Raw genomic sequence first — 26,845 nt, 5'->3', positions numbered from 1 at the left:
CTGACCCGAAAGACGCCGGTTCAATTCCGGCCGTGGCAGTCGTATTTCGATGGAGGCGAAATGCTAGAGATCCATGTACTGTTCGATGTAAGTGCACGTTAAAGAATCCCAGGTGGTCTAAATTATCCGGAGCCCTCAACTACTGCGTCCCTAATAGCCTGAGTCGCTTTGGAACGTTAAACCCCCATAAAACCAAGCACCGTGGTTTGTTCTAGCCTGGCAGCTCTGGGCTAACAGCTGCGTCCCTGTTAAAATTCAACGCAAGTGTAAAGCGCATATCGGAGATAAAAGGAATAAAAGAAATTCATTCCCTCGAGTGACCTAAAATTTTCCGTTCAGACTAAAGACACAGGTGTGCCTGAAGACAAAAGGAAAAGGTGTGCAGCAGCGAAGGCTTCGCAGCCCCCGGTGACAAGCTTCGGACATTCGTATTCACTTTCAGCGCTGGTCCTCCAATAATAATGGGATACTCGCCTGACGTGGCACTGTCTGCCGCTGTCTACCGCTCCAATCTGTCGTTGCTGATTCTGGGTCAGTCTCCATATTAACTGCGTGGTTTCGTGCCGGGCTCGGAGCCATCTGCGTCCATCGGGAAGCCGCGGATGAACTGGCAGCTACCAGCGCGTCAAAAATGACCATTACAATGCTGTGCGTCATTATCTTTGGTGCGCTTGTCTCGTCCATCGAAGGCACCGTAAGTCGCACGCGTCACATTAATGACATATTTCAATTCTTGCTGTTTGCGTAACTGAGATTTCCCTTTCTTGCTCCTTTTTGTTTCCTGTGCATTACAGCATTTATAATAAACGATATAAAGTGCTTTTAATCACCTCGTTTAAAACTGTATTCGCGGATAGAAAGAAGTCAAATTTTTTTTATTTGTTGCCAAACATCTGTTTCATGAAAAAATTCTGCCCTTAAACACAGCTTGCCGTATTTGTACTTCCTCCCACGATTAGCCATGATTAGTCACGACCGCGAACTGCGGTTTTCTTCGCTCCACAGAACTGCCATAGTGATTTTTTATTAAATAACTATGACAAGAAAACGTACACTCAAAAATATTGCTTGCCGACGAAGAAATACAGGCAGGGGTCCATAAGAATTGCACGCAACGATATTTGCGTCGTAGAAATAAAAATAAAATGCGTTAGTATTTAGCCTCACTCAACTAAAATCTTCTCGTTAAGCAGATCCCGTTTCAATTGTCGTAACTTAACGCTGAGAGTGCATGCATTTCCCGAAAATGCGGACACGAAGTGAGAAAATAATTGCTCTCACTGCTCTAATTATTTTAAAATCGATGTAGAAATTTGTTTTTGCCACTTAGCGACCATGTTCATATTGGAGAAACAGAGGCGGTCGTATTTGGTACAATACTGGTAGAAAGGCCATGTTTCAAGATATTCGACTCCAAATTTCCAACTCAGTCTGCGCAACTGAGCATGCCAGGTGGTTACGATCGCCTAAAGACTTCTTCCGGAGTGATGCGACTGCTGCGTATGCCGTTTCTTCAATTTCATAAGCCGACAATCAAAAAAGGAACAAATTATCAGATTCATTTTTTTTTCTACCCCATTGGCAGACGAAATGGCCGTGATACCGTTATACTACCATTGCAGCCGGCTCTGCGATTTGGTGATTAGCACTGCGCTTTGGATGTGAAGAACGTAACTTAGAGCCCGATTTCTGCTGTTATAACTTTGTTGTCTTTCTATCTTTTACGCTCGAAACTAGCAGCATATAACATATTTACGATCTCCCCTGGCTGTGTGATACTTTTTTTAGGTCAGGCCTTGAAGTGCTTATGTATAGGGGTGTGTAAAAATTCGAAAATTTCCAATAGCAATCGAATATTACACATTTATTAAGGTGAAAGCTTTACTGGCCCCATTAGACGGAGTTTCGCCTGCGATTGTCTTTGTAGTTGAGGCCGAGAGACGGTCCCAAAAAGATGGCGTCGCAAAAGTCGTCGTCTAGCCTCCGAAGCAGCGAGTGCGATGGCGGCGTGCACAACAGATGGCGTTGTGGCGAGGGGCCCCCGCGACTGCCCTGCCCGAAAACGAAAAGGTCGCTGCGTCAACGCCCGTGTGCTGTGCGATGTCAGAGCACGTTAAAGATCCCCAGGTGGTCGAAATTATTCCGGAGCCCTCGACTACGGCACCTCTTTCTTCCTTTCTTCTTTCACTCCCTCCTTTATCCCTTCCCTTACGGCGCGGCTCAGGTGTCCAACGATATATGAGACAGATACTGCGCCATTTCCTTTCCCCCGAAAACCAATTATTATTATTATTATTATTATTATTATTATTATTATTATTATTATTATTATTATTATTATTATTATTATTACTACTACTACTACTACTACTGCGTCAACGAATCAGTGCATGAGGCGCACTGGGCTTTACAGAGTTCCTGTGAGAAGAAAAGAGGTCGTGAAGGCTAAATAATAAAATGGCCACTGTCTAGTGGGCCTGGTGGTCAACTTTATACCGTTGTCGAATACTGGGGCTTTGAGGAACTTATGACAAGTGCTGTAGCCATCATGTGCCGCCGAACTCCGCTCTCACGCATGTGTTTGTGCTTCTCACGGATAGCGCGACGCCTCAGGAAATGAAAGCGGCGAGTAGCAAAGCCTATGGTCGTGGCACTATCAAATGCTGCCTTTGCCAACGTATAAACACCGGGTTCTACAAAAGCTATGCGAGCGTAGGTAACTGTTAACTCTGAACTCTCTTTCGACATTGTTTCAACCCGTGATTTCATGGATTTCATGGACCTGATACACGCATCTAGCCTGAGGCTGGTCAATCCTTCTACAAACTTTAATATCCGAGTACGCAAAAATAAGAACGCACTGCTAATAAATGCACCTGCAATTCATTATTTGGTATTCGATTAGATGTTCGAAGCCAATTATTTGAACTCGATTTCTGTTCGAACATTTAAAATATTCGCGCACCGCTATTAGGTTGCGTTGCCATCTGAAAAGGTATGAGGTGAGCGGGCTGCTCTGGGGCCGAATTTTTTATTAATTCATTTCGTTTTATTTTCATTTAGCCACCTACATTGCTCGTTGCTCCCGGTGACATAAGCCGTTGCAAATAAAGCGTCGATGATGGCACCCTATCGCACAAACACTCCCCAAGTCCATGTCACATGGGTGGACCGGCACCGATGCCTACAAATGACGGAGTATGACCATAGAGTTTCTCAATATCACCTAAAGGGAAAAGTGGAGCTGCGATAGTTCATCTATCATGAAGAAGAGCAGAAATGCCGGGAAGATGCGGTTTTGTATTTGGCTTGGCGATTTCTGGGCATAAGACGTGGATTCAGCGGTAACAATACGAGTCTTCTCGAGACAAACCTCGACGTAAGACTGTGCAAATTTTGATAGCAGCCTAGCACAGAACTTTCACTTTCGTTAACCTTATCGAAGGAGTGAAAAACGCATTCATACCCAGCAAGTCCGGACAAAAGTATTTTTCAACGAGAAAGAGTTTATGAATGCATTTTTTATATATTATAAGATTTCACTACAACAATGAATATACCCGCAGATCTCCTCTAGGCAGGCTTGCATTTTTTGTATTAGAGTTCTTGGTATCGTCAAAAAGTTCCCCATTGGTTTTCTGTGGTAGTCTTAACTACTCGATGCGAGAGATGGAAAAACTTTAAAAGAAAGGTATTGCTACGCATCGGAGCAATCAACCATTACCTTAAATATTTACATAACAGTACCTTAGAATATTGCAATTTTCAAAGTTTTCGTCCAAGAAAGCTGGACTTGATTAAAATAATATATCTGCGCACAAAAGAGAGATCACATCGCCTCCGTCGCATCGCAGCTACCGATTTCGAGGCAGAATCCATATTTTCGGCCGCACACTAGCCAAGCCGCGAAACGAAATCTCATTTTCCCGGCATTCCTGCGGTGGATGCAGTGCTCTTTAAGAAACTCGCGTAGACGGTGGCGCCACTTTTTCCTGCAGGTAATGTTGAGAATCCCTATGAGCACAACATGTTCGACACGCCTTGCAAGCTTTATCGGCGCTACTTGTCTCGGAAAATAAACTTTGCGCTGTTCACGCAATAAATTTGCGCAGCATGGCCCCTGCGGCTCGGCCGAACTGGATGCAGCGACTGAATGGGGTGGATAGCGGCGGCACCGCGACCAGACAGTTCCTTACTGTGATTGGTTGTTTACTTCACCACATCCTGCTGCTTTCGTTACGACTGAACTCACAACCAAATGTAGTGGAAATGAAATTAATCGTTCCTAAATATGGCTCCTGGCATTATTCGGCGAATAAGTAACCGCAAAGTCCGGTCCTGCGCCTCTGTGAACGGGCTCACGAGAATCAATATAGTATATATAGTCAGTGAGTAGTAAATCTCCTGCGAGTAAGTTAATAGTAGCCTTTACGCTCTGTGCAGTCGGAACACACTGCAGGTGTTGAGAAACCAAGCGCCACCTCGAGTGACCACGCAGTCGCCTCGAAGTTCCTGAAAGCCGCCGACCAGACGCTGCAAGAGCTCGGCGATGCCGTGGAAAGAGCCCGCTGGCACTACCACACGAACATGACGAAGGAAAACGCAGAGACGCTGGTGAGCATTTTCTGTGTCCGGCCCTCGTGCAACAAAGAAACGTAACACCGAGCACCGCAGCATTATCCCGCGCAGCGCTGATGTGGTTTGGCTGTTATGCGGTACCCCTTTCGCCAAAAGTAACTGAGCAACAAGTAACTGAACCAAACCAAAAGCAACTGAACCGCATAACGGAGCATTTACGGCACCATCGGTACCCGTCTTTTGCCAAAAGTAACTGAGCAACAAGTAACTGAACCAAACCAAAAGTAACTGAACCGCATAACGGAGCCTTTACAGCACCCCTAAAGACCGAAAGGTGTAAGACCCTGAGGAGAAGGGTTAACCTCACTTTACACGGATTCAGCGCTTATAAGGGCTGCCATAAGTGCTTCGCTACGCGGCTATGAAACACATTAGCATTGCCCCGGTTACTTTTGGCAGACGGTACAGGGTCATGTGCGGGGATGAACTAGGAAGTTCGCGGGGCAGCGTTTCCTGCCGCTGGTGCAGCACAAGTTTAATTGAAGATCAATGGGAGAGGCCTTATTTCTGCAGTGAACGTTGCTTGACTCATTATGACGGTGACGACGGCGATGGGGATGATGACCAAATCCGCAAACAATTTGCAAGTGGAAATGAACGCAGCTGCACAGAGCAGTTTCGTAGTCTACCATGCTTTTTTATAGAGAACATTTCACAGGAGGCAGTTACATTTGTGCTGTGTGAGCTTCTTTCCATTTATGCCGCAAAAAAAGTCCATCTCGCTTCCTCTTAGTACCCGCCGCGGTGGCTCAGTGGTTAGGGCGCTCGACTACTGAGCCGGAGTTCCCGGGTTCGAACCCGACCGCGGCGGCTGCGTTTTTATGGAGGAAAAACGCTATGGCGCCCGTGTGCTGTGCGATGTCAGTGCACGTTAAAGATCCCCAGGTGGTCGAAATTATTCCGGAGCCCTCCACTACGGCACCTCTATCTTCCTTTCTTCTTTCAATCCCTCCCTTATCCCTTCCCATACGGCGCGGTTCAGGTGTCCAACGTTATATAGACAGATACTGCGCCATTTCCTTTCCCCAAAAAAAACCAATTAATAATTCCACTTAGTACGAGCAGCGAATAGTTAATCCCGAGCAAACGAGTGCACTTCGATGGCACTGAATAAGTCGCTGATAAAAAAATATAAGAGTGCTGAGCCCTGTTGTCTCTCTGAAAAGTATTCAAACAACTTTGTGCGCGACAAAGACTGTTGTAAAGCGGTGTTTTAGGGCTCCTCTTGTGAGCGTAGCAGAGTTCTGGAGTGTCGGCAGTACCACATGCTGACAGACTTAAAGTGTCGCTAACACCCATTCGTATCTTTACCAGAATCGCGCCAAATCGGTGGCCTCGGAAAAAAGCGACGTGATTGCCACGGCAGCTCGGCGGTACAGCTGTGACAGCATCGAAAACGACCAGATGGTGCGAGCACTAGCTCGCATTTCTAAAGTCGGACTGAGCAACCTCTGCCTCGAAGACTACAACCAGGTAACGGCATTGGTTTCTGTTCGTTCTGCACGAGCATAATTTCACTCAGCGCACTCTATACCGGTGCCGGGAATGTCTCATTTTAAAACACCCGACCTTTCACTATGACGGCAGTATGCATGTCCACATTGAGAAATAACGAACGTCCTGTGCAGCACGAGCAACTGTGCTTACTTGCACGCTATGAAGCAGCACATTTAATCGGCTATCGTAATTTCGAAGAGACAGTACAAGCATAGACCTTAAATTCAATGCCAAAGCAAACTGTACACCATGCCCATCAGGGTGTTTAATGACTGTTCAAGACGGGGGCTAATAGAATGCATCTATGTGAAGAGCCGTTTTTCGATAATGTGGTATCAAAAATGCTGCCCGCAACATTTTTTTTCTGCGCTGTACGGTGAAGCCTACACTGACGCACACCAAATGATTTTTTTTGTTAATAAATCGCAAACCATTAACGGCCAATAAATAAGGCTTGAACTTATTTAGTTACATTACTGTGAACGCTCAAACTAATAATTTTTCCTCGTTTATGTCACGGTAAGTGCTAATACTACTTTTCTATAGCCATCCACGTATTCTGTAACAGCGTTTGTGTGCGCCGCAAGAGATACACAGCGGCTGAGCACAAACATGACTACAAAGCAATGACATGGAGTTTGTGCACGTTCTCGTGGATTCGATTTTGAGCCGTCAATGGCGCCTCTCACGTCTTTGCTTTTGAAACTGGCCAACTGACGAGGCCAGCGCGGATTTGAGAGGTGAACCCGTGCTGCATGCAAGAAGCGTTCGATGATCGCACCGCAGTCCACGGACGACAAAGCCGCCTGTAACCTCGCACTTCACAACGCAAGACAGGAAATCGGATCAGAGATCAGTACCTCTTCCCCAGAAAGACATGAGCAGCTACCGTGCGGAACTCGTCTACTTGTAAGGTCGGTGACAAGTTCAGTGATGTACGCATACAAGCAAGCACATACACATGCACACGTTTAGAGAGACAGCGCGAGTAAAGCATAGTTGTCTGTAGGGAGGATTCCCAAATAAGAGGACATCGGTGCGATGTCAGTGCACTTCAAAGATCCTCAGGTGGTCGAAATGATTCCGGAGCCCTCTACTACGGTACCCCTTTCTTCCTTCACTACTTCCATTATGCCTTCCCTCACGGCGCGGTTAGTTGTCCACCTAGATGTCAGACAATTACTGCGCCAATTGCATTCTTAAAAACAAATTTTTTCAGCACGCTGTGAACAGCAAGTTCCGAGAAATATGAAATTTCCCAATAAATTTGAAGAGGACACTTAAGCTCCACCTTAAGGGTATGACGCAATAGCGTAGTGGGTTAGGCTTTCCATTCTGAGCAGTTTGACATCTTTGAACGCATTTTTTCATTTTTTCTCAACTGTTTCAATTAAATATTTGATCAATTACACACTCTATGTTTCTTAATTAGCATCACAAAGCATTGAATTTTCATTCTGAGCATTTTGACGCCACCTTCGAAACCACTTTTTCCACTTTTTCATTTTTCATTTCTTTATTGATCAGTTAATTACAATAAGTTCATTAACTCGTAATCGCCTATCGCACAGCAATCAATCATCAATCACTATAACAACAAATTATCATGATACGATATTTTTACACAGCCACCGATTATTTCGGACACGCGCTGCCGACTATACTACGCCGACGGCTTTTCGGCCGAACGAGCTGTATGCGCTTGTGGCGTAAAACTGCTCAAACTGCAGTTATGGATGCCTTTCCATAACGGAGGAAAACTGAATTAGGCCCACAGAGAACAAGTAGTAAGAGCGACCCTGAGAATGCCCTAAAGCGGCGTTTACACGAGCAATTAATGCTCTAAGGGACACTGATGACGAACAGGAGTTGGTTTGTGTCGAGAGGGCACCGCGTTATAATCATACAGAGACCACGCCCCCCAGAAACGGGGCTTGAATACGAGCTTCACTACACATAGTAGGATTTTATACGCAGCATTTTTTTTTTCAATCTAAGCGAAATACGCAATTTTAGTGTTTGAAAATGTTCTGGCAGTTCCTATATGTCGCGTCCAATTGTAAAACTCATTCGAACATCATTCTTTTCAGGCCAAGGATTATTTGAAGAACATGACGAAAATGCTCCATGAATCGACAGTAACTCTCGATGGCAAATCTAAGCTACGACTTCAACCAGGTAAATGACCAATAGGTGTTTACTTACGTTCTTCTTTTATTCCTGTGCAAGACGACGTCTTGCTAACGGGGGTTCGCTGTTAGGATAATTACACCGTCCATCATCATCACTTTTAACCAAGCTACTCCGACTGCAAGACAAATGTTTTGCTCAAATCGGCCCTGTCTTGAGCCAGCCATGACCACGACATATCGGTGAATTTCGTTATCTCATCTACTCAACTAGTTTTCTTGCCGCCTCTGGCGAGTTTTTTGTTCCCTTGGAAGAGAGAGAGAGAAACACTTTAATGGAAAGCAGACATTTTAGCCGGCATGTAAAATTCGTTGACTCGTTACCTTCCCTTGGAATATAAATCGCGTTTGCTTTTTTGCCAAAAACTCTCGAGTATACTTGTGCTGATGGTAAACAGTAACCCGAGCCCGCTATTTTTCGTTGATCCCAGCAGCGTCAATACAACTTCTATTAATTCCGGTTTCCAATTATACTCAATTAAGCCTTGCCAAGTAACAGAACCAATTGTGTCGGTTCGTTCATTTTCAACGTTTCTGTGCCACTGCAGACATAATAACCAAACTGCATCTGCGCCGGAAGCTGCTGTTTGCCGTATCGATTGCCTTAAAATAGAGCTGCGCTGTTTTCTCAAAGTTCGGCTAAAATATTTTTGGTTCTATGTGATTAAAGACGTAAAAATCTTCTGCTGGATGTGTTTCCGAAAGTTTCCATTGTTCAAACAGAGCCAGTTGAGAGTAGAAATATTTTTCTTGAAACGCGAACGTACAGTATATATAAAGAACTCCCGACGTCTTCGTGTGTTTCATGAAACAGACCTGAAGAGACTGATGGCCAACTCCAAGAACTACTCGAAGCTGGCCCAAGCTTGGGACGCGTGGCACTCGACTCTCGGCAGCAAAGTGAAGCCGCTCTACATCGGCTTCCTACCCCTCGCCAAGAAAGCCGCCATGGCAGACGGTGAGACAGTGATTAAGCAGGCCTAAACCATGTCTATGCTGATGACACTGTAAAAGGGTGAAGCAGAAAAAAATCAAGAGGGAAGGGCTCATACACCTGTCATCGTCACTTCTTCGTGCGATAAAGGGGGTTGGGGCGAAGTCTGGCAGCTTACCGTTTTGTTTAGAGAGGTAGGTGTTTTTTTATTAAATGGCTTGTTTACCGCTGCTGATTATATATCTTTTGCAAGCTCCCTTGCGTATACTGCAGCTATCGTTGTCACTGTTTCGTTCCGGTGTAATGCAGAAAGGCTGGTTCGTTAATTGCTTAAATAGTTAGAGTTAGGTGGTTAAACACTGAGTTTGAGTTATTGGGTGGCATTGGCTTATGGCTGCTGAGGTCAAGTTCGCAACTTCCATCCCGGCCGCGGAATCCGTATTACTTTGGCAGCTAATTTCAAAAACTCCCGCGTACCGAGCACACGTTTAAGAAAACGCAGACAGTTGGAAAAGTACGTGGCACAGCTTTTTCTCTGGAGCGGAGAAAAAAACGCGTTCACGTAAAAGTAGCGGAGTACCTCGTTAAGAGACGTGCTCAGATGAAATCAGCGGAGAGGATGTAAACAGCTGTTAATTTTATTCGCCGACAATTTTGCCTTGCCTACGTAAACCACTTCAACGCTTTTTCTCAAAAGTATTTCCTCCTCTTTTTCTCCTTTCCTATACCACCGTAACATCGGGGAGTACGCAAAACATCGCCTACAACTTCAGAAAAGAATGCACGCGCCATTGTTAACACAAGAGTGCAGGCAGCTCCATGATTAAAGGGAACACGTCATCCGTATTCAACCAATGATTACCCCATAAATACGAGTGACAGTCACACCTTTCACGAATAATTTTCCTCCGGACTGATAATGTCCATGAGACGATGCAACTTCGGTGCAGAAGTAAGAACGCAGTTCGCTCTTATGTCAAAACTGACTGTTCCCTTTTATATTAGAGCTACCTGTACATGCGTTCTCCAGCATGCGCAATTATAGCGCGCCTATGTTGAACACAGCAAACAGTTTTTCGCACGCCAGCTTCGTAACTAACGTCGCTGAGCCGCCGCAGACTTGAGTCAGTGAATGTTTATGCAAATATGGTTGCCGTCTTTGAAGAAGATTTTTTTTCTTCATGTCACACTGGCGGTACGGCACCACTGTAACCATAACCGTGTCGCTGGTAAGAAAATATGTTGCGTGGGCCGCAATACAACGATTCACAAACGCATGCGCAGGGTTCGAGCACATGTCACAGGAGTGGTTCGATCGCTTCGGAGACCATAAATTCGGCGAAAAAGTTATCGATGCCTGGACGGAGGTGTACCCGCTCTACGTGAAGCTACATGCCTTCGTGCGGAAGCTTCTGCGAGGGAAATACGGTTCCTTCATGCCAACAGACGGCACGATTCCTGCCCATCTTCTAGGTGAGACCCGTAGAGTACAGAAATCCGCTTAAAGCCCAGAGCTCACTTGTAATACGCCACATTGTTGCAAGAATATATTGTTCACTTTAGAAACATGACACCGCCATCAATTACTTTAGAAGCACTGACGATGAACAGTCTTGATAGTGCCAAATGTGTCAAAACCACCATCGGGGCTGCGACGAAGATAACAGCACGTGATGATGTGCCTGGAGCGCCGTGATCGGATCACGTGATGCGGTCAGTTCATGTCTTCACTTCGTGCCGGTAGACCCTACCTAGTAGGCGACGTAATAATGGCCTGCATCATCCCACCCAAGTCTATTTCATGACGAAAGACTCTCCTAAAGATATCCAATGAACCTTGCCCCGTATATGCACCTGCAGCGGTCCCCTTAAAGTTTCCTTATCTCGACCATCGGCCATCTGTAATGCGCACTGCGTGTTCAGCCCACGTGCTCGGCCAAACCCACGCCAAATTTACGTTCAGTATCGCCTGGAAAACCAATGGTGATGAAAGATGTATTGCAAGTGTGGGTGTAGCTTGCAGACTAAAATGGCGGCTAGGGTACAGACGTGATAATACTGGGGCTCTAATGGACGGACGTTCCAGCCGATGTTCCCCTAACTTTGGACAGTGAGAGTTGTAATAGCTTCCGGTGGTCACCGACATCTGCTGCCACCTGACCCAGTGAGACAGTTAAGCGCCTTTCCCATCCAAAAACCAACGCAGGTTTAGACAGCGACTCGCCGCGGTGGCTCAGTGGTTAGGGCGCTCGTCTGCTGAGCCGGAGTACCCGGCTCCGAGCCCGACCGAGGCGGACGCGTTTCGATGGAGGCGAAACGCAAATGGCGCCCGTGTGTTGTGCGATGTGAGTGCACGTTCCCCAGGTGGTCGAATTTATTCCGGAGACGACCACTACGGCATCTTTCTTGTTTTATTATTTGACTCCCTCCTTTATCTCTTCCTTACGGCGCGGTTCGGGTGTCCACCGAAATACGTGAGACAGTTACAGCGTCATTTCCTTTTCTCAAAAACCAATTCAATTTTTTTCGACAGCGATTAAGACAAAACAGAACTTTTTGCTTCGTAAAAGCCGGCCCTGGAGTCCGTCAAATGTGCAGGAAACGCGATAAAATCGAAGACCGCAAGCGGAAGAAGGCAGAGTACTCACGTGAGCGCAGAGACGTCAAACAGGCCTGTGACAGTGTTGAATATTCGATCCTTCTCTCTAAATTGGCATTATTACGCACACCATACTACATTTATGCATGGATCCGCGAATTTTTAACAGGACGGCAGTTCTTTTGCTCCGACGGTTCCTTCAGTTCAAACACCTATGCCCAAACCAGAGGCGTGCCACAAGGGTCTGTACTTTCGCCACTTCTATTTAATCTGTTGATGTGCGACATTCCAGTTCACCCTGAAGTTACAGTATATGTTTATGCAGATGACATAGCCTTCTTTGCTTCTGCTGCAGACATTCATGCCCTATATCGTTCTCTCCAGGATTACCTCAATGCGATTGAGGTTTGGCTTGATACATTAAATTTGGTATTAAATGTGCACAAAAGCAGCGTACTACTTCTTAAAACCAACATACCTCTGTATATATCACTACGCTATCGCTCGCACATCATACCTCAGGTTTACTCGTTGAGGTATCTAGGCGTCATTTATGATGCCACTTTGGATTGGCGGCCCCACATCAAAACTAACGTGGAGAGAGGAGAGCGTGCACTAGGTAGGCTACTACGGATAAGTAATAGGAAATTTGGTATGCGCCAGGACACGCTTGTACCTCGTTACAAAGCCTATGTCAGACACATTTTGGAATTTGGCTGCATACTTTTTTCTGCCTCCCCTAAATATAAACTTCATCCGTTGCTGCTGCTAGAAAGGCGCGCACTGCGCCTCTGCCCAGGTCTCCCTCAATCAGTTTCTACCGCAGTTCTGTACTTGGAGGCTCGTATTCCCGACCTTACCTCCCGGTTTCACCTGTTAATGGTCAGGACTTTTTTTCCAGCATTTGAGTCGGCTTCTGGTGTGGCTACTCCTATTTTCGTCTCCCACTCTGCCCTTTTTCTCACTCCTCATTGGCCAAGGTTCCGCCTACCTCAGGTTGTATTTACTCAGAATCTGTTATTTAATATTGGTGTGGTTCTCAAGTTTGTATGCAGAGTTGGTTGGGCAGCGTCCCCTGTGCATATTGCTTTTGATTTCATATTCCCACCTAATGCGAAGCATCTGCCTGCAAGGATATTAACTGGAACCCTCTTGGATCACCTTGCCCAGTACCCGCAACATACTGTAATTGCTACAGATGCGTCTGGGGTCGAAAGGAAGGCAGGGGTTGGTATTTTCTCAGTCTCTCTCTCGTGGAGCTTTTCGGTCAGAGTCCCGGATTACACAACCATATTTCTAGCAGAGTTTATGGCTCTGGGCTGGCCGCTTTGGAAATTCCCACAACTGTTTCTCGGGTGATATTCCTCTCAGATTGTCTCTCTGTTTCGTTGGCGCTGGAGTCCACACTAAGCGCTTTTTTGAAACGCTCACTAAAGTTTTTTATTCCTGCATGGGTGAAAGAGGTGCTCTTTGTTTGGATACCAGGCCACAGCGGTATTTTACAAAATGAAGCAGCAGACTTGTTGGCAAAAGCAGCTCTATATGCACCAGTTGTCAGCAGCGTCCCTAATCTTGTTCTCTTTGCAATGACTCGATTTCAGCGTTTTCAGTTTATATCCGCCGCATGCAACGATCCCTTACTCTCTACTGTCGACTACTAAAATCTCATGTACCCATGGAAGACTCGTGCATGTAAAACCCGGCAGTGTGAGGTAGCGATGACACTCATGCGGTGCAGGATTCCCCATTTAAATCTTTACTTATGTAGATGCGGGTTCAGTTCCACAAACCTTTGAGCGGCTTGTGGTAAAGTCGAGACATGGGAGCATTTCCTCGCAGCCGCCGCGGCCGGGTTCGAACCCGACCGCGGCGGCTGCGTTTTTATGGAGGAAAAACGCTAAGGCGCCCGTGTGCTGTGCGATGTCAGTGCACGTTAATGATCCCCAGGTGGTCGAAATTATTCCGGAGCCCTCCACTACGGCACCTAATTCTTCCTTTCTTCTTTCACTCCCTCTCTTATCCCTTCCCTTACGGCGCGGTTCAGGTGTCCAACGATATATGAGACAGATACTGCGCCATTTCCTTTCCTCAAAAAACCAATTATTATTATTATTATTAATTATTTCCTACTTTCTTGCCGGAGGTTTGCACATCAGAGGAGAGCACACCTGGAAATTCCCATTACGAAGTTGGGTCTCACTTTGTCGGTTCCCCTCCTTCTCTCTTTCGGCGCAAGCGCCAGGGGTTTTGCATTGCATCAAGTTTGCAAATACCTGCACAATTATATAACAGCTACCGGCAGATTCCCTCGCTAATTGCTTTAAAAATTTCCGCATTAAAAAGAGAGTTTAGGTATTTTCATATATTTAATTATTTAATTCTCAGATATTCTCTGCCGATATTTTGTTTGTTCCTTTTCTTTTAAATTACTCTGAAATTTCACCCAAGGCACAATCACTAGCTTAACACCAGTTTACCCTATTCTATGGGGTCTCCCCACTGAACCCTAGACAATCCCCCGTCGTGGGTATGTCCCATGTGACCAAGGCAACAACAACAACTCTAATCCCTTTTCAGTCCATGCCCTTCTTGAGGTAGAATCCACCGGTGTTGCTTTCCAGCGTGTTTTTCTTTTGCCTTTACTGAGTACACATGTATAGCAGCCTCTGCCTCCCAATTCTTCGCCGATCCCCCAGTGTGGGCATGGGCAATCTTTTGAAAGGCTAACAACAACAACGACGACGATATGTGCGTCCATTCCCATCAAAGAATGCGGGAAGAATGTAATTGGCCACTCCCCCGTAGTGGGTATGTGCGAGCAACGTCTGAGGCCTTCCTTCCTTCCAGAATGCGGGCGGTGCGCACCGCAGGCCAGTACAGCAATGCAGCCTTGCCCAACCGATCGAGCGAACTACGCCACGCGCCGAGCTCAACTCAGAGACGCCATGTTCCCTCGGAGCAGGAAGCTACGCCGACCTGGTTTCCTGCGGCCCGTTTAGGCACACCTAGCTGCACTGAACATGGTCATGTCGGCCGAGTCACCCTCCCAAGCCCCTCCGCCCCATCACCTGGCGCCCACATTTCCAGTGGAATGGGAGGTGCAGCCCGAAGGGTGGCTCCGGAGTGACAGCGCACTGCCTCGAGATGGCGACGAAGGTGGCACCGAGGCCGAAGACATCCCAGCGGCCGCTGCGGAAAGCGGCCTTTCTCCTGTCTGGCACCGGCCGAGCAGCGTGCATTACGACGGGCAAGTCTCCAAGCAGCCCCGAGATCCTAAGCCACCTTCGGGCGTATACGCACTCCACGATCGGTCCCTAATCGCCACCCTGCCGTCAACCGCCACCGCAGGAACTCTTCAAGACAGCTCGCAGGCTACGGCGTCCAGTTATTAGGTGCCTAAGATGATTCGTCACCAGTTATGAGCCTGACATATATGCCCACAGCTCGCCAAGACCAGGCACACGCCTGATGAAGGTTTGGTGTCCGCTGTGCGTGGTCGCGAACGCCGCTTACGTCGACGTTGTCTGCGTTGCAGTCCTGCTTCCTCTCCTAAGAGCACGGCGGATCAAGCGCGCCATCGGGCGAGTCGTAGTGCCTTCCGGCGACGACAAGCCCAGGCTTGAAGTGCAGCGGCATTTGGGATAACGTGGATGCGGCATAATGCGAAGTCTCCGCCTGAAGTCTCCTCTGCACGGTCAAAGGTTCCAGGGGGCACAACGAGACGGTCGATTTGTGCCGTTGCAACGAGAGGAGCTGGACGTAATGTTATAGTTTTACACCTAACCAGGCAATTTTAGTGGATATTTTTTGTGCGAATTATATAATTTGTACAAATATTTTGTACCTGTGTTCTTGAACGCATCATTGTGTGTTACTCGTGCTTCCACAGACATTACTGCTTGTTTCTGGTCGAAAGATGAGGCACACTCGACTCCTAACATTGACATAAACGCCGCTATTTTGCTCGCAGCGACTCTTAATTCAAATATCTTTTCGCACCTTGGAAATGCTCACCTGCGCTTCTCAAAGACCGTTACCATTCTGTTCTTTCTGAGTCCATAATTTTTTTCGATTTCTTGCATGTATCGCTTTTTCTTTACACAGGTATTAGGAAAATTTTTGTCATTCAGCGCAAGCAAGACATGAGAAATTGGCTTTGGGGGAAAGGAAATGACGCAGCATCCGTCACATACCGGCGGACGCCTGAACCGCGCCGTAAGGGAAGGGATAAAGCGGGGATTAAGACAATGAAGGAAGAAAGAGGTGCCGTGGTGGAGGGCTCCGGAATAATTTCGACCACCTCGGGATCTTTAATGTGCACTGACATGGCACAGCACACGGGCGCCTTAGCGTTTCGCCTCCATCGAAACGCGGCCTCCGCAGTCGGGTTCGAACCCGGGTACTCCGGATCAGTAGCCGAGCACTCTAACCACTGAACCACCGCGGCGGGTCCGCATGCACACCTACGCGAAAAACTGTACTACTTTAGAGAGAAAATGGCTGGCCTTTAGCATTGCTAAGCATGAAATATTAATAATAATAATAATTGGTTTTGGGGGGAAATGACATGGCGCAGTATCTGTCTCATATATCGTTGGACACCTGAACCGCGCCGTAAGGGAAGGGTAAAGGAGGGAGTGAAAGGAGAAAGGAAGAGAGAGGTGCCGTAGTGGAGGGCTCCGGAATAATTTCGACCACCTGGGGATCTTTACCGTGCACTGACATCGCACAGCACACAGGCGCCTTAGCGTTTTTCCTCCATAAAAACGCAGCCGCCGCGGTCGGGTTCGAAAGCAGTTTTTTGCAGGTGGACACAGCCGCCACGCCACGTACCTCAAAACACGATTGACGTATCCAGTGACCCAGGGACCAGTTATGCGCCTTCTCTTTTCTCAAAATCAATGGAATCTTAACCTTCAGCTGGTTTTGAGAGGAAAGGCGCATAACTGCCTCAATTTGTGGATGGACGCCGCCGCCCACTACAGCGCGATTGAGGTGCCCCCCCCCCCCCCCCACACACACACACCGCTGAAGCCCGAGGAGTGCGGCCAGAAGTGCTGTCGCACAAAAAAAAATTGGCAATGGCTTAGCTCGGCAATGCCAGAATATACGTAGCGAAAGCTATGGCATAGCATGGTTAGCCTTGGTTAATCTTGATTGCAAGTCCAGGTTAGTCTGGTTGTCTAGCTATGTTGTCGCATTACAGACCACACAACTGTGGTTGCGGCGCACGTGAGCTCTTCTTTTCAATCCTCAGACATGTTATCAGGCATGCGACACAGCCGGCGAAGCGAGCGGAGGCGAGCGCAACGACGAGGAACGCGGTGTGACGTCATACCAAACGGCGGCGGCAGCGAGCCGCGCGGTGTGACGTCATGCCAGATGGCGCGGCGAGTGCGCAAAGCACAGTAACCGTCTCACATATCTCTGTGGACACCCTAAGAGCGCCGTAAAGGAAGGGATAAAGTAGGGAGGGAAAGGAGAAAGCGCGGTTCGGGTGTCCATCGAGATATGTGAGGCGCGCGTTGTGACGTCATGTGCCTCCTCGTAGTGCGGCCACGGCGAAATCGCAAGTTCACGGCCAGTAAAGCTTTCGCTTTAAAAGCACTCTCGTAACCTTCTGCAGATTACAGTTAGGCTGTTAGGCCGTTTGTTAAAATTTTTCTAGTGGAAAATAAACAGACGGCAAGATCAGTTCCCCTTTTACAAATACTATGCAGCATGGCTGCAGGTCAGCAAGTCAAGAGGGCACTTTGATCCAGAGGCGTAGTCTCGAAGAATCGTGATGTTATAAATACGAACCTGCCATCATCAGACGTCGAAATGACAGTATGTAAGTCTAGCCTAGAGACTGTAGCCTTGAATTTCGTCCGCTTACGAGATGCCAAGTACCGGTATACCGTACGCCCTATGTATACATTCGTCACTGACAGTTCACGTTGAGACTTTTATCTTTTTTTTTCTTGTTCTTTTTGTCTAGGCGAGATGGTGGGAAAGGACTGGACAAACGTCCTGAAGAAGGTCGGCTTCGACGAGGGATCGAATTCTACTAACGCCGCAACGTCCACCGATTCCGCTTCGTCGTCGTCGAATGGCAACATACATCATGTGCCCCGACCGGGTGGAGCTCTCATTTACCATAATGGAAAACATGTTGGGCAAAGCTGGAGAATACCCAGCTCACAGGACCTCACTGACAACGAGTTCTCGGTAATGTACACCGTGTACGAGTGGCAGTTCTCGATGTCCCTCTCCCAGTACCTGGAATTCGCGACAAATGCTTCTAGATCCCTTGGCTGCGACAATTAGGCGCACAGCTACGAACATTAGAAAACAGCGCGTTGACAACATCCTTGGCGTAAAGAATAAAAAAAAAATTGCCGGGGTTCAACTCGGCTGAACCTAGTTTACAGAGCGGAAGCATGGTCAGACAAGGTTTGCTGCAGTTTAACTTTGCTTCTCCTGATGAGCCTCTCGTTCTTCTTCGGCTTCTGCTTCAACCTTAGCACGTGTCCTTGCTCCATTAGGGTGCCTCGATGGCGCGCGCCGGGGGGGGGGGGGGGGAGCACGTACAGCGAGGCACCCTATGCTCTATCCTTCGCAACGCGCCCTGTCGATGTTTTTGATCATAAGAATCATCCGATTCAATCAACCGTCCACGATACACAGCCGAAGCACTGGTTCCAGGGCACGACTCCTCCATGGCTATCTGCGAACGTCAAGCAACGCTTCGCGCTTTTTATCAGATGAACGAAGCGAGTCACGTGCTTCACCGCAACTGCGAGGTGAGCGTTGAATCACGTTGTTCAACACAGTTGCGAAGGCGAGCGAACGCCGCCGGCTCCGCAGCCGCAGCTGCACCGAAGCGCGGCGATTGATTGTTTGTTTGTTTGATTGATTGATTGATTGATTGATCGGTCGATCGATCGATCGAACAACCTTTATTTCCATCAGAAAAGACGTTTCTGCCCGTCCCCAGCACGCAGGCCTGCGAGACGGGGAGTTGCGCGTCCGCGATTAGAGGCTGGTCACATGGTATGACGTCACGGCCACACCCCTCGCTCCGCCGCTTGAAGGTCATTCTTCGGAGCGAAATGACCTTAAGGTTTTGCATGCGCTGAGAAGAGCTTCCGCTCTAAAAAATGACCGAGTCGCCTTTCAACAAAGCGCAATAGGGGTTAGAGCAGCACTGGCTGGGCGCTGTCCCGAATGCGTGGTAATGTGTGCACTTGTGTTTCTGATCTTAGAGTTTTCAAACCATGAGATCAGATGTTCTTGTGCTTGCTTCTCCGGCTTTGCTATGACTCAGTGAGAAACTGTCGTTTTAAAAGTAAGTTCTCGGCCAGGCGAAAGTATTAGTTTAAATTGTTTTCTTGTACAGTAGCATGTGTCGCCTACGTTGACGGCGTGTTGTAGGTTGAATGCTGTGAGGAAGGACAGCTTGGCGACATTTTGTACGCGGCCAGCTTTACGTATGCGTCGTAGCGCTAAAAGCAGTTTCTTGCATTTCCTTAGCTTTTTAGTTTTTAGTTAAAATACGGCACGGACATGTAAAGTATTTGTTGTTCACTATGCTGCTGTGAATCGCGGCATGAATGCGTCACGCGTGCCGCAACTGCAGAGTACACTTGCGGATAATCGCTATGTCTTCAACGTGCGCTAGCTTCTTTATCTAGCGGCTTTCAGGAAATGAAAAATCAGAGTACGAATACCGGTTACGTTTATTATACGAAGAGGATTTTGTTGCCAGGTGGTAGACGAACCCATGCTCTCTCATGGAATGTAGGTGTACACTTGCCCGTCTTCGGGAGCCCTCTCCAGGTACTCCCGATCTATGAGGGCGTCGATCCTTTTCCTAATGGCCTCGGAGCTAGGGGTGTACCGAGCGCTCAGCAGGTTGATGAGCTCGGCGACGAGCTCGTCGTGTGATAACTTTACGTGTTTCTTCATTATTCTCACTATGGCGGCCTCCAGCTCAAACCTTCTCTCCTCGTCCACGTTGACCACCACCCTCTCGCGATCTTTCGGGCGGCTCTCTTTGTTGGTAGTGGTCGGCTGGATCTTTACCTTGCGCTCTTCGGATGTGAAGGATTCATTCACGGTGAACGCGTGGCCTGGCCCGATGTCATCTGACTCGGGTTCCTTGTTGAGGATCCGCTCAGTGGCCTTGCCTGCTGACAACGACAGAAGGGCGCGCACCAGATCCTTCACGGGGATGGCCGTCTCGGAGGCAATGTCCTCGTACGGGATTCTGCCGCGATTGTTGAAAAGCATCAGCACGCACATTTGGTACGTCGACACCACGATGATGTATGTCCGCGGCCTGCTGACAACCACGGAGGGCGCTGACGAAGTGGACGGCTGGTCCTGCCCGCAGAACACAGCACTCAGGTCTGCCCAGCCCAGCTGCGGCTGTAGCGTCAGCAGTCGGCCTGTGTGCTTGGCCAAATAGAACCTCCGGAACGTCTCATAAGCGCCACTGGGAGCTGCGGGAATGTTGCTTTGCTGTATGGCCGCAGGGAAAGGCCAGAAGCCCGTTGTCAGCACGCGCATACGCATGTCCAATCCTTGCAAGTCTGTACCACTGGAGGCCACGGCGGCTTTAAACTCTTCTGTCATTGTTTTCGATATATACATGTCTTTGAACATGATCTCAAACTTTGAGGTATACATGCAACCGCACTGGGTCTTGAGTTTTAAGACCAGGCTCTTTTCGGCATCATGTGAAGCGAACTTGTTGAGCAGCAGCCGCTGACACAGGTGGTGCTTGTAGTAGCGCTCGAAAATGTCCTTATCCGGCAGGAACCTGAAGACGGCGACAATCTTGTCCAGGACCTGTTCTATTTCTTGCTGAGTCATTCCTCTTATCCCTTTTCTAAGCATGTCGTCCGCAAATATGGCGACGTACTCGGCCGATTTGCTAGATAAGCTGAGGATGTACTCGAAGTCGGCATTCATCGTCTGTCTGAAAATGTGCTCGTTATTGAACGAGCTTTGCAGAATGTGATCGAAACGGTCCTTAAGGTCGAGCACATTATTCACAAGGTGAAATGGGTCTCCATCGTCACCCTTCTGCGGCATAAATGATCTGCCCTGCTCACGAAGGTACTTGCTCATACATTGTGCTATTGTTTTCAGGCCGTTCTCAGCACGACTAAGCAACCGAAACGCGCGCGATAGCTCCTCCGAATTTTGGGTTTCCAACATGTGGACGACGCCTGAGCCTTCCATCTCCGCGATAGCCTTCACGTGGTTCGCGACCAGTTCCTGGAAGACCACCTGCCCGATGGGGCCATCAGTGGAAGGATCCAAGCAATGCCTTGCCCGCTCCGACTCTTCGACGATGCGCTGCTCCGCCATGTCAATGTAGGCGATCGCGTCGTTTTCCGCCAGGTGCTTTTGACTCTCCAGCGAGTAGAATTTTGCCGATTCGTCCAAAAACGACCGCTCAAAGTCCTCCTCGTAGACAGACCTTGAATCAACGCCCACTTTTATCAGCATCTGGCAGGCGTTCTTGACTAATGGCCTGTCGACCACCTCGCCCTCGCGATCTCGGTTTATCATTTGAAGCAGCATCTCACGCAGTTTGTCTCGCACGTCATCGTAGCGGGCTACGTTGTCCCGGAACAGGACCAGCCCAAGGTTGTGCACGCTGTAGACGTTATTCTTTGGCACGTATACTTGGTCCAGGTACATAACGATGTCCGCGATCATGTTCATGCTTCTCTGATGGTCACTCCAGGCCTGATTTAGCGTCTGCAGGAAAGTGTCGTCGCCAGAGGCCAAGACGCTTGGCCGAACCTTGTTCACCAGGTGCTCGGTCACGGTCTCGCGAAGTCCGTGGTACAGGAGCGCCGATTCGTCGTGGGCCACCATGTCGTAGGCAAAGCGGTACAGCTCGTCGAAGCGGCGGCCGGTGTCTCGCTTCTGCTGGATGTCCAGGAAGGCCCTCCGCAGGGTCTGCCAGAGGTTCTCGGTGCTGCCCTGTTCCAACGCATGACGAAGACCTGGAATACGCACCACCACCTTGGCGTTCTTCTTGGCGGAGAGCCTGGCCATGACGTCCGCCCCCTTCACTTTCCTTTACTGGGGCTTAACGCGCTGCTCGAGCCGTCCGCACGTCTTCGTTTTCTTCCCGCAGTCACTATGAGTGTCCCCGCTCGTGATGAAGTGCAGATTTTTTTTTTCAAATATATAAGGCACATTGTTTCGGTGAAAGCAGTGATTCTGATGCGTAGCGCCGAGAAGGACACGCGGTATGTACCAATTTTAGCTTAGAGAATCATAATACAGGTATGAGCTCTGCTCAAAACTGAATGTAGATATGATGATCAAGGACCGATTCCGTCCAGGATTGGGACCTTAACCTATGTGCGTGAAGTGGAAGTCGGCGGCACATGAAACCATCTTCTTCTGACAAATGATTGGTGCTGGGCCCCATGAGCCGCATCATAAACCCGAACATTTAGAGCAATTTATCCGCATGCCAGAGACTATACGAAACATGTTTATCGTGAACGCAGTCTTTTTTTGTTGTTTTAGACTTGCCAATGCGGAAAAAAAGAATGCGATATCACCAGCGTTTGCTACCGCCTTGACCCCATTACGCGCAACAGTAACACCGCGTGAATGCTTCTATATATATACTACATATGCAACGATGGCGGCTCCACATCCATATTCGGCAACGGGTACATTGGACGATCTTGATTCATACACGAGCGTAAAGACAAAGGCCTTGGGTGGCGATCATTAATGATTAAGTGGGTCGAACAGTCTCTGTGTTGAATCTTTCTGGCACGCGTATATGTTAGCGGCTCGACGAGTAACATGCAGCGCCAGCAAGCGCCGCTTGCTAGAGACAAATAATATATGATAGGACTGTCACCACCTCGGAAAGCAATTTCTTTTTTTTTTGCCGGCCCAATTAGTTTGTATGTCTTTAAATTTTGCTCTGAGAATATGCCAAATGCCAGGATACAACTTGCTTTGCTTTGCTTTTCTTCCCCCCAAGCTTCACACATTGCTCGAGTGCCAGCTTCGTCGCACATGTTCGTTTGTGCGTTCGTTCTCGAAATATTACTGAGAACGCCACCAGTATAGTGCACAGAGTTTCTTACTGTTAACTAGAGGGAAAGCTGGCGGCGCTGCATCTGTACCTCCATGGGCGCGCAGAGCATCATGGGGCGATGAGCTACTTGGTGCGGAACAGTAGGTTTTTTTTTTTTTTTTTTTCAGGAACATAGAGTGGCGTACCTCAGATGTGCCATTCCGTATCCATGACGCGGTCAGCGCGCAGACGACTTCGGCGTAAAAGTAGTGTGCAAAAACCATAGTAGCGAGAACGCAACAGCAAACGACGCCAATAAAAGGTTTTTTGTTTCCCGAAATGCCGTGGAAAAACCTTTTAAAATGTTGAAGCGACATTTTTTTCAAAAACTTATTTTTTTCAAAAGTGCGCCTGTTAAGCACAAAATATTGGCTTTTGTGGTCTGCAATGCTTGGCCAATAGGAGAGCAAGCCACCGCTTATTTTGAGTAAACTTTGCATTTACATGCTTTTCTGCTCATTTGTTACAATATATGGACAGAATATTGAATGATAGGACATTCTTGATTATCGAACTTTTTTTTCATTATTTTTTAGCCAAAAGTTGTAGTTCTGCAGTCTTCTTCTGTTGTTGTCAGGAAGAATGAAAAGGAGAGTGCACAGGCCTGCCCACTGGCTCAAGCTGAGCCACAATCGCTACCACGTGCGGAAAGTAGGACAGTTTAAAGATAGGATAGAAAGATAGGAAAGACGAGCGATATAATGTCCCAGGCCGATCCCGGAGGCAGTGCAATACCGGGCCAACCGGTGGCGGAAGTGAAGCAACCTTCAAGCACTCCGCCACATTTCCAAAAATAAGTTTAATATGTTGGGTTCAAATAGGACCAGTATCAGATATTCGCCGGACCCCATAGTTCTGCAGTCTGTCTGTCTGTTGTTGCCAGGAAGAAAGAAAAGGAAAGTGCACAGGCCTGCCCACTGGCTCAAGCCGAGCCACAATCGCTACCACGTGCAGATAGTAGGAGGGTGGAAAGATGGGATAGAAAGACAGGATAGTAAAGACGCGTGGTATAAAGACTAAGTCCGATCCCGGAGGCAGTGCAATACCGAGCCAACCGGTGGCGGAAGCGAAGCAACCTTCAAACTCTCCGCTACATTTCCAAAAATAAGTCCAATTGGGACCCGTAACAGATATTCTACGGGGTCCGGACGACGGTAGCTCTCCGCCCCATGATGCTTAGAGCGCCCATGGTGGTACAGGTGGTCTCGAGGAAGCTCCATGCAAACTCCCGTAGGCGGGGCGCCAGCTTTCCCTCTAGTTAATAGTAAGAAACTCTATGGTTTGGTGTTTAGCTGGAGTGCAGGCCTAGCGGTCCTATATAGCGTTGCCTGCACAGTGTGTGGCCATTTCTGTTCGTATAATACATACGGTTGCGGATAACACGGAAACGATCGATATACACTTGAACGCAAATTACCGTGCAGTGAGCACAGAGCGTTAGAGTGTTCCTATTTTCGACAAGACGCGCAGAGCGCGTCATGATCACGCGAGTACCACCCCAGAACGCTGCCCAGCTGCCGCAGAGCAAAGCGAGACTCGCATGCCGAACACCCAGTTTATAAGATCTGCCCCTGCTCGCAGTCTTGCGGCCGCGCTTAGCACATACAGGGAGCTAGCCGCCTCAGGGATCAGCTTGGCACAAAGCATGAACTGACGTCGGCGGCGCCCAAACCTTGTGACTGCTTTGAGCCCGCCTAGCTACGCCTTCATTGAAATCGAAAATTTATACGGCGACCAAACTGCCTCAGAAAGTTGTGCTAACACAAGATTTTAAAAAAAGGAGAACGTGTGCACGAACTCCGCCTTTAAACGCCGCGTGGCGAATCAGAAGTTAACCCGAACAATGAATGCATAGCAAAAGCAAAAAGGGGTAACCGGCGCCGCGTGAGCGATGCCGCCGACGTAAGCAAGGACAGCTAATGAGGGCATGCAGAACTGCAGCGCCACGACCCGAAAGGGCATGAACATTAAGCGGGCCGGTATTCCTGACCGTGGCTGTTGTGTTTTTTGTGTCTGATCGCGGGATGTCCGTTGACACTGGGAGCCGCTGTCTCCGCCAGCTGCGCGAGAGGTGAACGTTCTGGACGACGACGCGCCGGGTTCAAACGACCATCGAATGCGCGGTGCAAAACAAACACAACACTAGCTGTGCCTGCTGATGTTCAAAGCTCCCAGTTTATTGTCAGTGAGCAATACAAAGTTTTTCGTGGTGCTCCTGCTTTACATTCACTTGCACATGAACGTATACAGCTTGTCGAGTAGTTATAAATTTATAAGCACAGGGAATGCTAAACATGTTTTTTAAGTAGGCGATGTTTTGTCGTATTGATAGGTATGTTGAAAGAGTTAGTGCCTATACCCGGACAGATACATTCTTGAGACGGTCTGTATGAAGTTTTTGTCAACGGACAGCGCGAACAAGTATTGCTTGTGATTGCAAAACTTGCCCATATTATAGATACCTCGTGAAACACATCAGTAAATTAAACTGCAGCAACTTCAATCGGGGAAAGCAGAGCGCAGACAAATACCGACGATACGCATTCCCTGGAAAGGTGGAAAATATTCATATAATCCAAAATTCGTGCGATCTAAAACAAGAACAAGAGCACCTAGCCAAAGAAAAGCTATTCCTCCTTACTTTTGTTTACTACACTGTCGGGTAAAGGATTAAGTCTCCACTGCTCACAAAGAGCTAAGTTTGTTCTGTCAACCTTGCCCAGCAGTCAGTTTTAAAGGGCCAAAAAACGCGCTCTGTAGACGCAATTAACTCAAGTTACTGGCGGTCAGCACGGCGCTGAACGTCTGCGGAATGCACATTTAGCCATCATGCACCGCCGTTTATACTGTCAATTCCAGATTCTGTTCATCTGAACTTAGTCCAGTAATGCGAAGGGGCAGATCCATTGTAAATCAATTTACAATATCCCCTTTGGCTTACCTTAAGACAATATTTCCGAGCAGTGCAGGCTTCTTCTAGCGAGAGCAGGTGTGCATGAGCCGTCCGAGTTCATACCTTCCCCGCAATTTGCTGTCAGCCCAATGGGCAGCAACAATCCTTGGGACATCCCGGGGACGTCCAGTGCAGTTTCGGTGCCCATTAGGAGAGCTGCGGTTAATCAATTTAATCCTCGGCTCAAAGGGAGCTTGCCTGCCAGACCGCGTCTTCCTCTTTTGCAATAAAAGTTTATTCTCTCTCTCGCTCGCTTGAGGCCGGTGCTTGCGACTACGTGCGTGGAACTTGTAGATGCCAGCACTGCACCTAATTATTAGAGGTTTAGCATAGCGTATACCGGCCAATGTCCCGCAGTTTGTCGTGACGTTGGTAGGACAAACTCCCCTCGAGGCAGCGAACTCTCCCGCCATTTTTCCAAGGCATGCTTTGTAGAAATGGCGGAGGAATAGGCTTGGCACATATCCAAGACATACTGGAGAAGGACGCAAGTACAGGGTCGTCGACTATTGGAGTAAACACGTCAACGCATGGCTGTGCTTCGCGGCTCGCCAGAACGTCCGGCGCGGCCATGCACGCTCCGAATCGTCTGCTATGGCGCTGTAGCAGACCACTCGCTTCAGTGCGCTGCCGCGCCGGATGCTCTGGCGTGCATCGGAGCGCGCCTGCTTGCGTCTTGCGTGTTCACCCCAAGAACTAGTGGACGACCCTTTACGGCAAAGTCATCGTCTGCGACGAGTAAGTGTTAATTGTTTCGATAAGCTTCACCCCCCATTCATCGCCATGGTCGAGGTATGGCTACTGTCATAAAGTCTGCCACTAACAGGTTTCAAAATTCGCTTCATGCACGCAGTTGTGACAGTGGTTGCGCGCCGGGATAGTACACTCCCTCCAGCTGTGGCCACCTCTGAAAGGCTGGAAGCTC

The 26,845-nt window shown here is 48.3% G+C and overlaps 1 protein-coding gene and 2 pseudogenes across 3 annotated transcripts in view; 1 reads left to right on the top strand and 2 right to left on the bottom strand.

The window, feature by feature from the left end:
- The first annotated feature begins 490 nt into the window (after positions 1 to 490).
- The window catches only part of LOC144093751 (angiotensin-converting enzyme-like protein Ace3), a 43,668-nt gene continuing 17,313 nt past the window's right edge, over positions 491 to 26,845 (top strand). For 2 of the 3 annotated variants that reach the window (XM_077627447.1, XM_077627446.1), the window contains exons 1-7: positions 492 to 694; positions 4,444 to 4,614; positions 5,953 to 6,111; positions 8,226 to 8,313; positions 9,139 to 9,282; positions 10,543 to 10,731; positions 17,838 to 18,067. In XM_077627447.1, coding sequence (XP_077483573.1) covers positions 632 to 694; positions 4,444 to 4,614; positions 5,953 to 6,111; positions 8,226 to 8,313; positions 9,139 to 9,282; positions 10,543 to 10,731; positions 17,838 to 18,067 — 1,044 coding nt within the window. In that variant the 5' untranslated portion in view covers positions 492 to 631. Of the gene's footprint in view, positions 695 to 4,443; positions 4,615 to 5,952; positions 6,112 to 8,225; positions 8,314 to 9,138; positions 9,283 to 10,542; positions 10,732 to 17,837; positions 18,068 to 26,845 lie in introns of all 3 variants that reach the window. The other variant, XM_077627448.1, reaches the window with a different exon arrangement.
- LOC144094774 (cullin-3 pseudogene) lies at positions 19,542 to 21,983 on the bottom strand (annotated as a pseudogene).
- Positions 23,669 to 23,804, bottom strand: LOC144095758 (U2 spliceosomal RNA; annotated as a pseudogene).

This window comes from Amblyomma americanum, chromosome 6 (genome assembly GCF_052857255.1).
Source record: "Amblyomma americanum isolate KBUSLIRL-KWMA chromosome 6, ASM5285725v1, whole genome shotgun sequence".
Lineage (NCBI taxonomy): Eukaryota > Metazoa > Arthropoda > Arachnida > Ixodida > Ixodidae > Amblyomma > Amblyomma americanum.
This window is presented reverse-complemented; position numbering and strand designations above follow the sequence as displayed.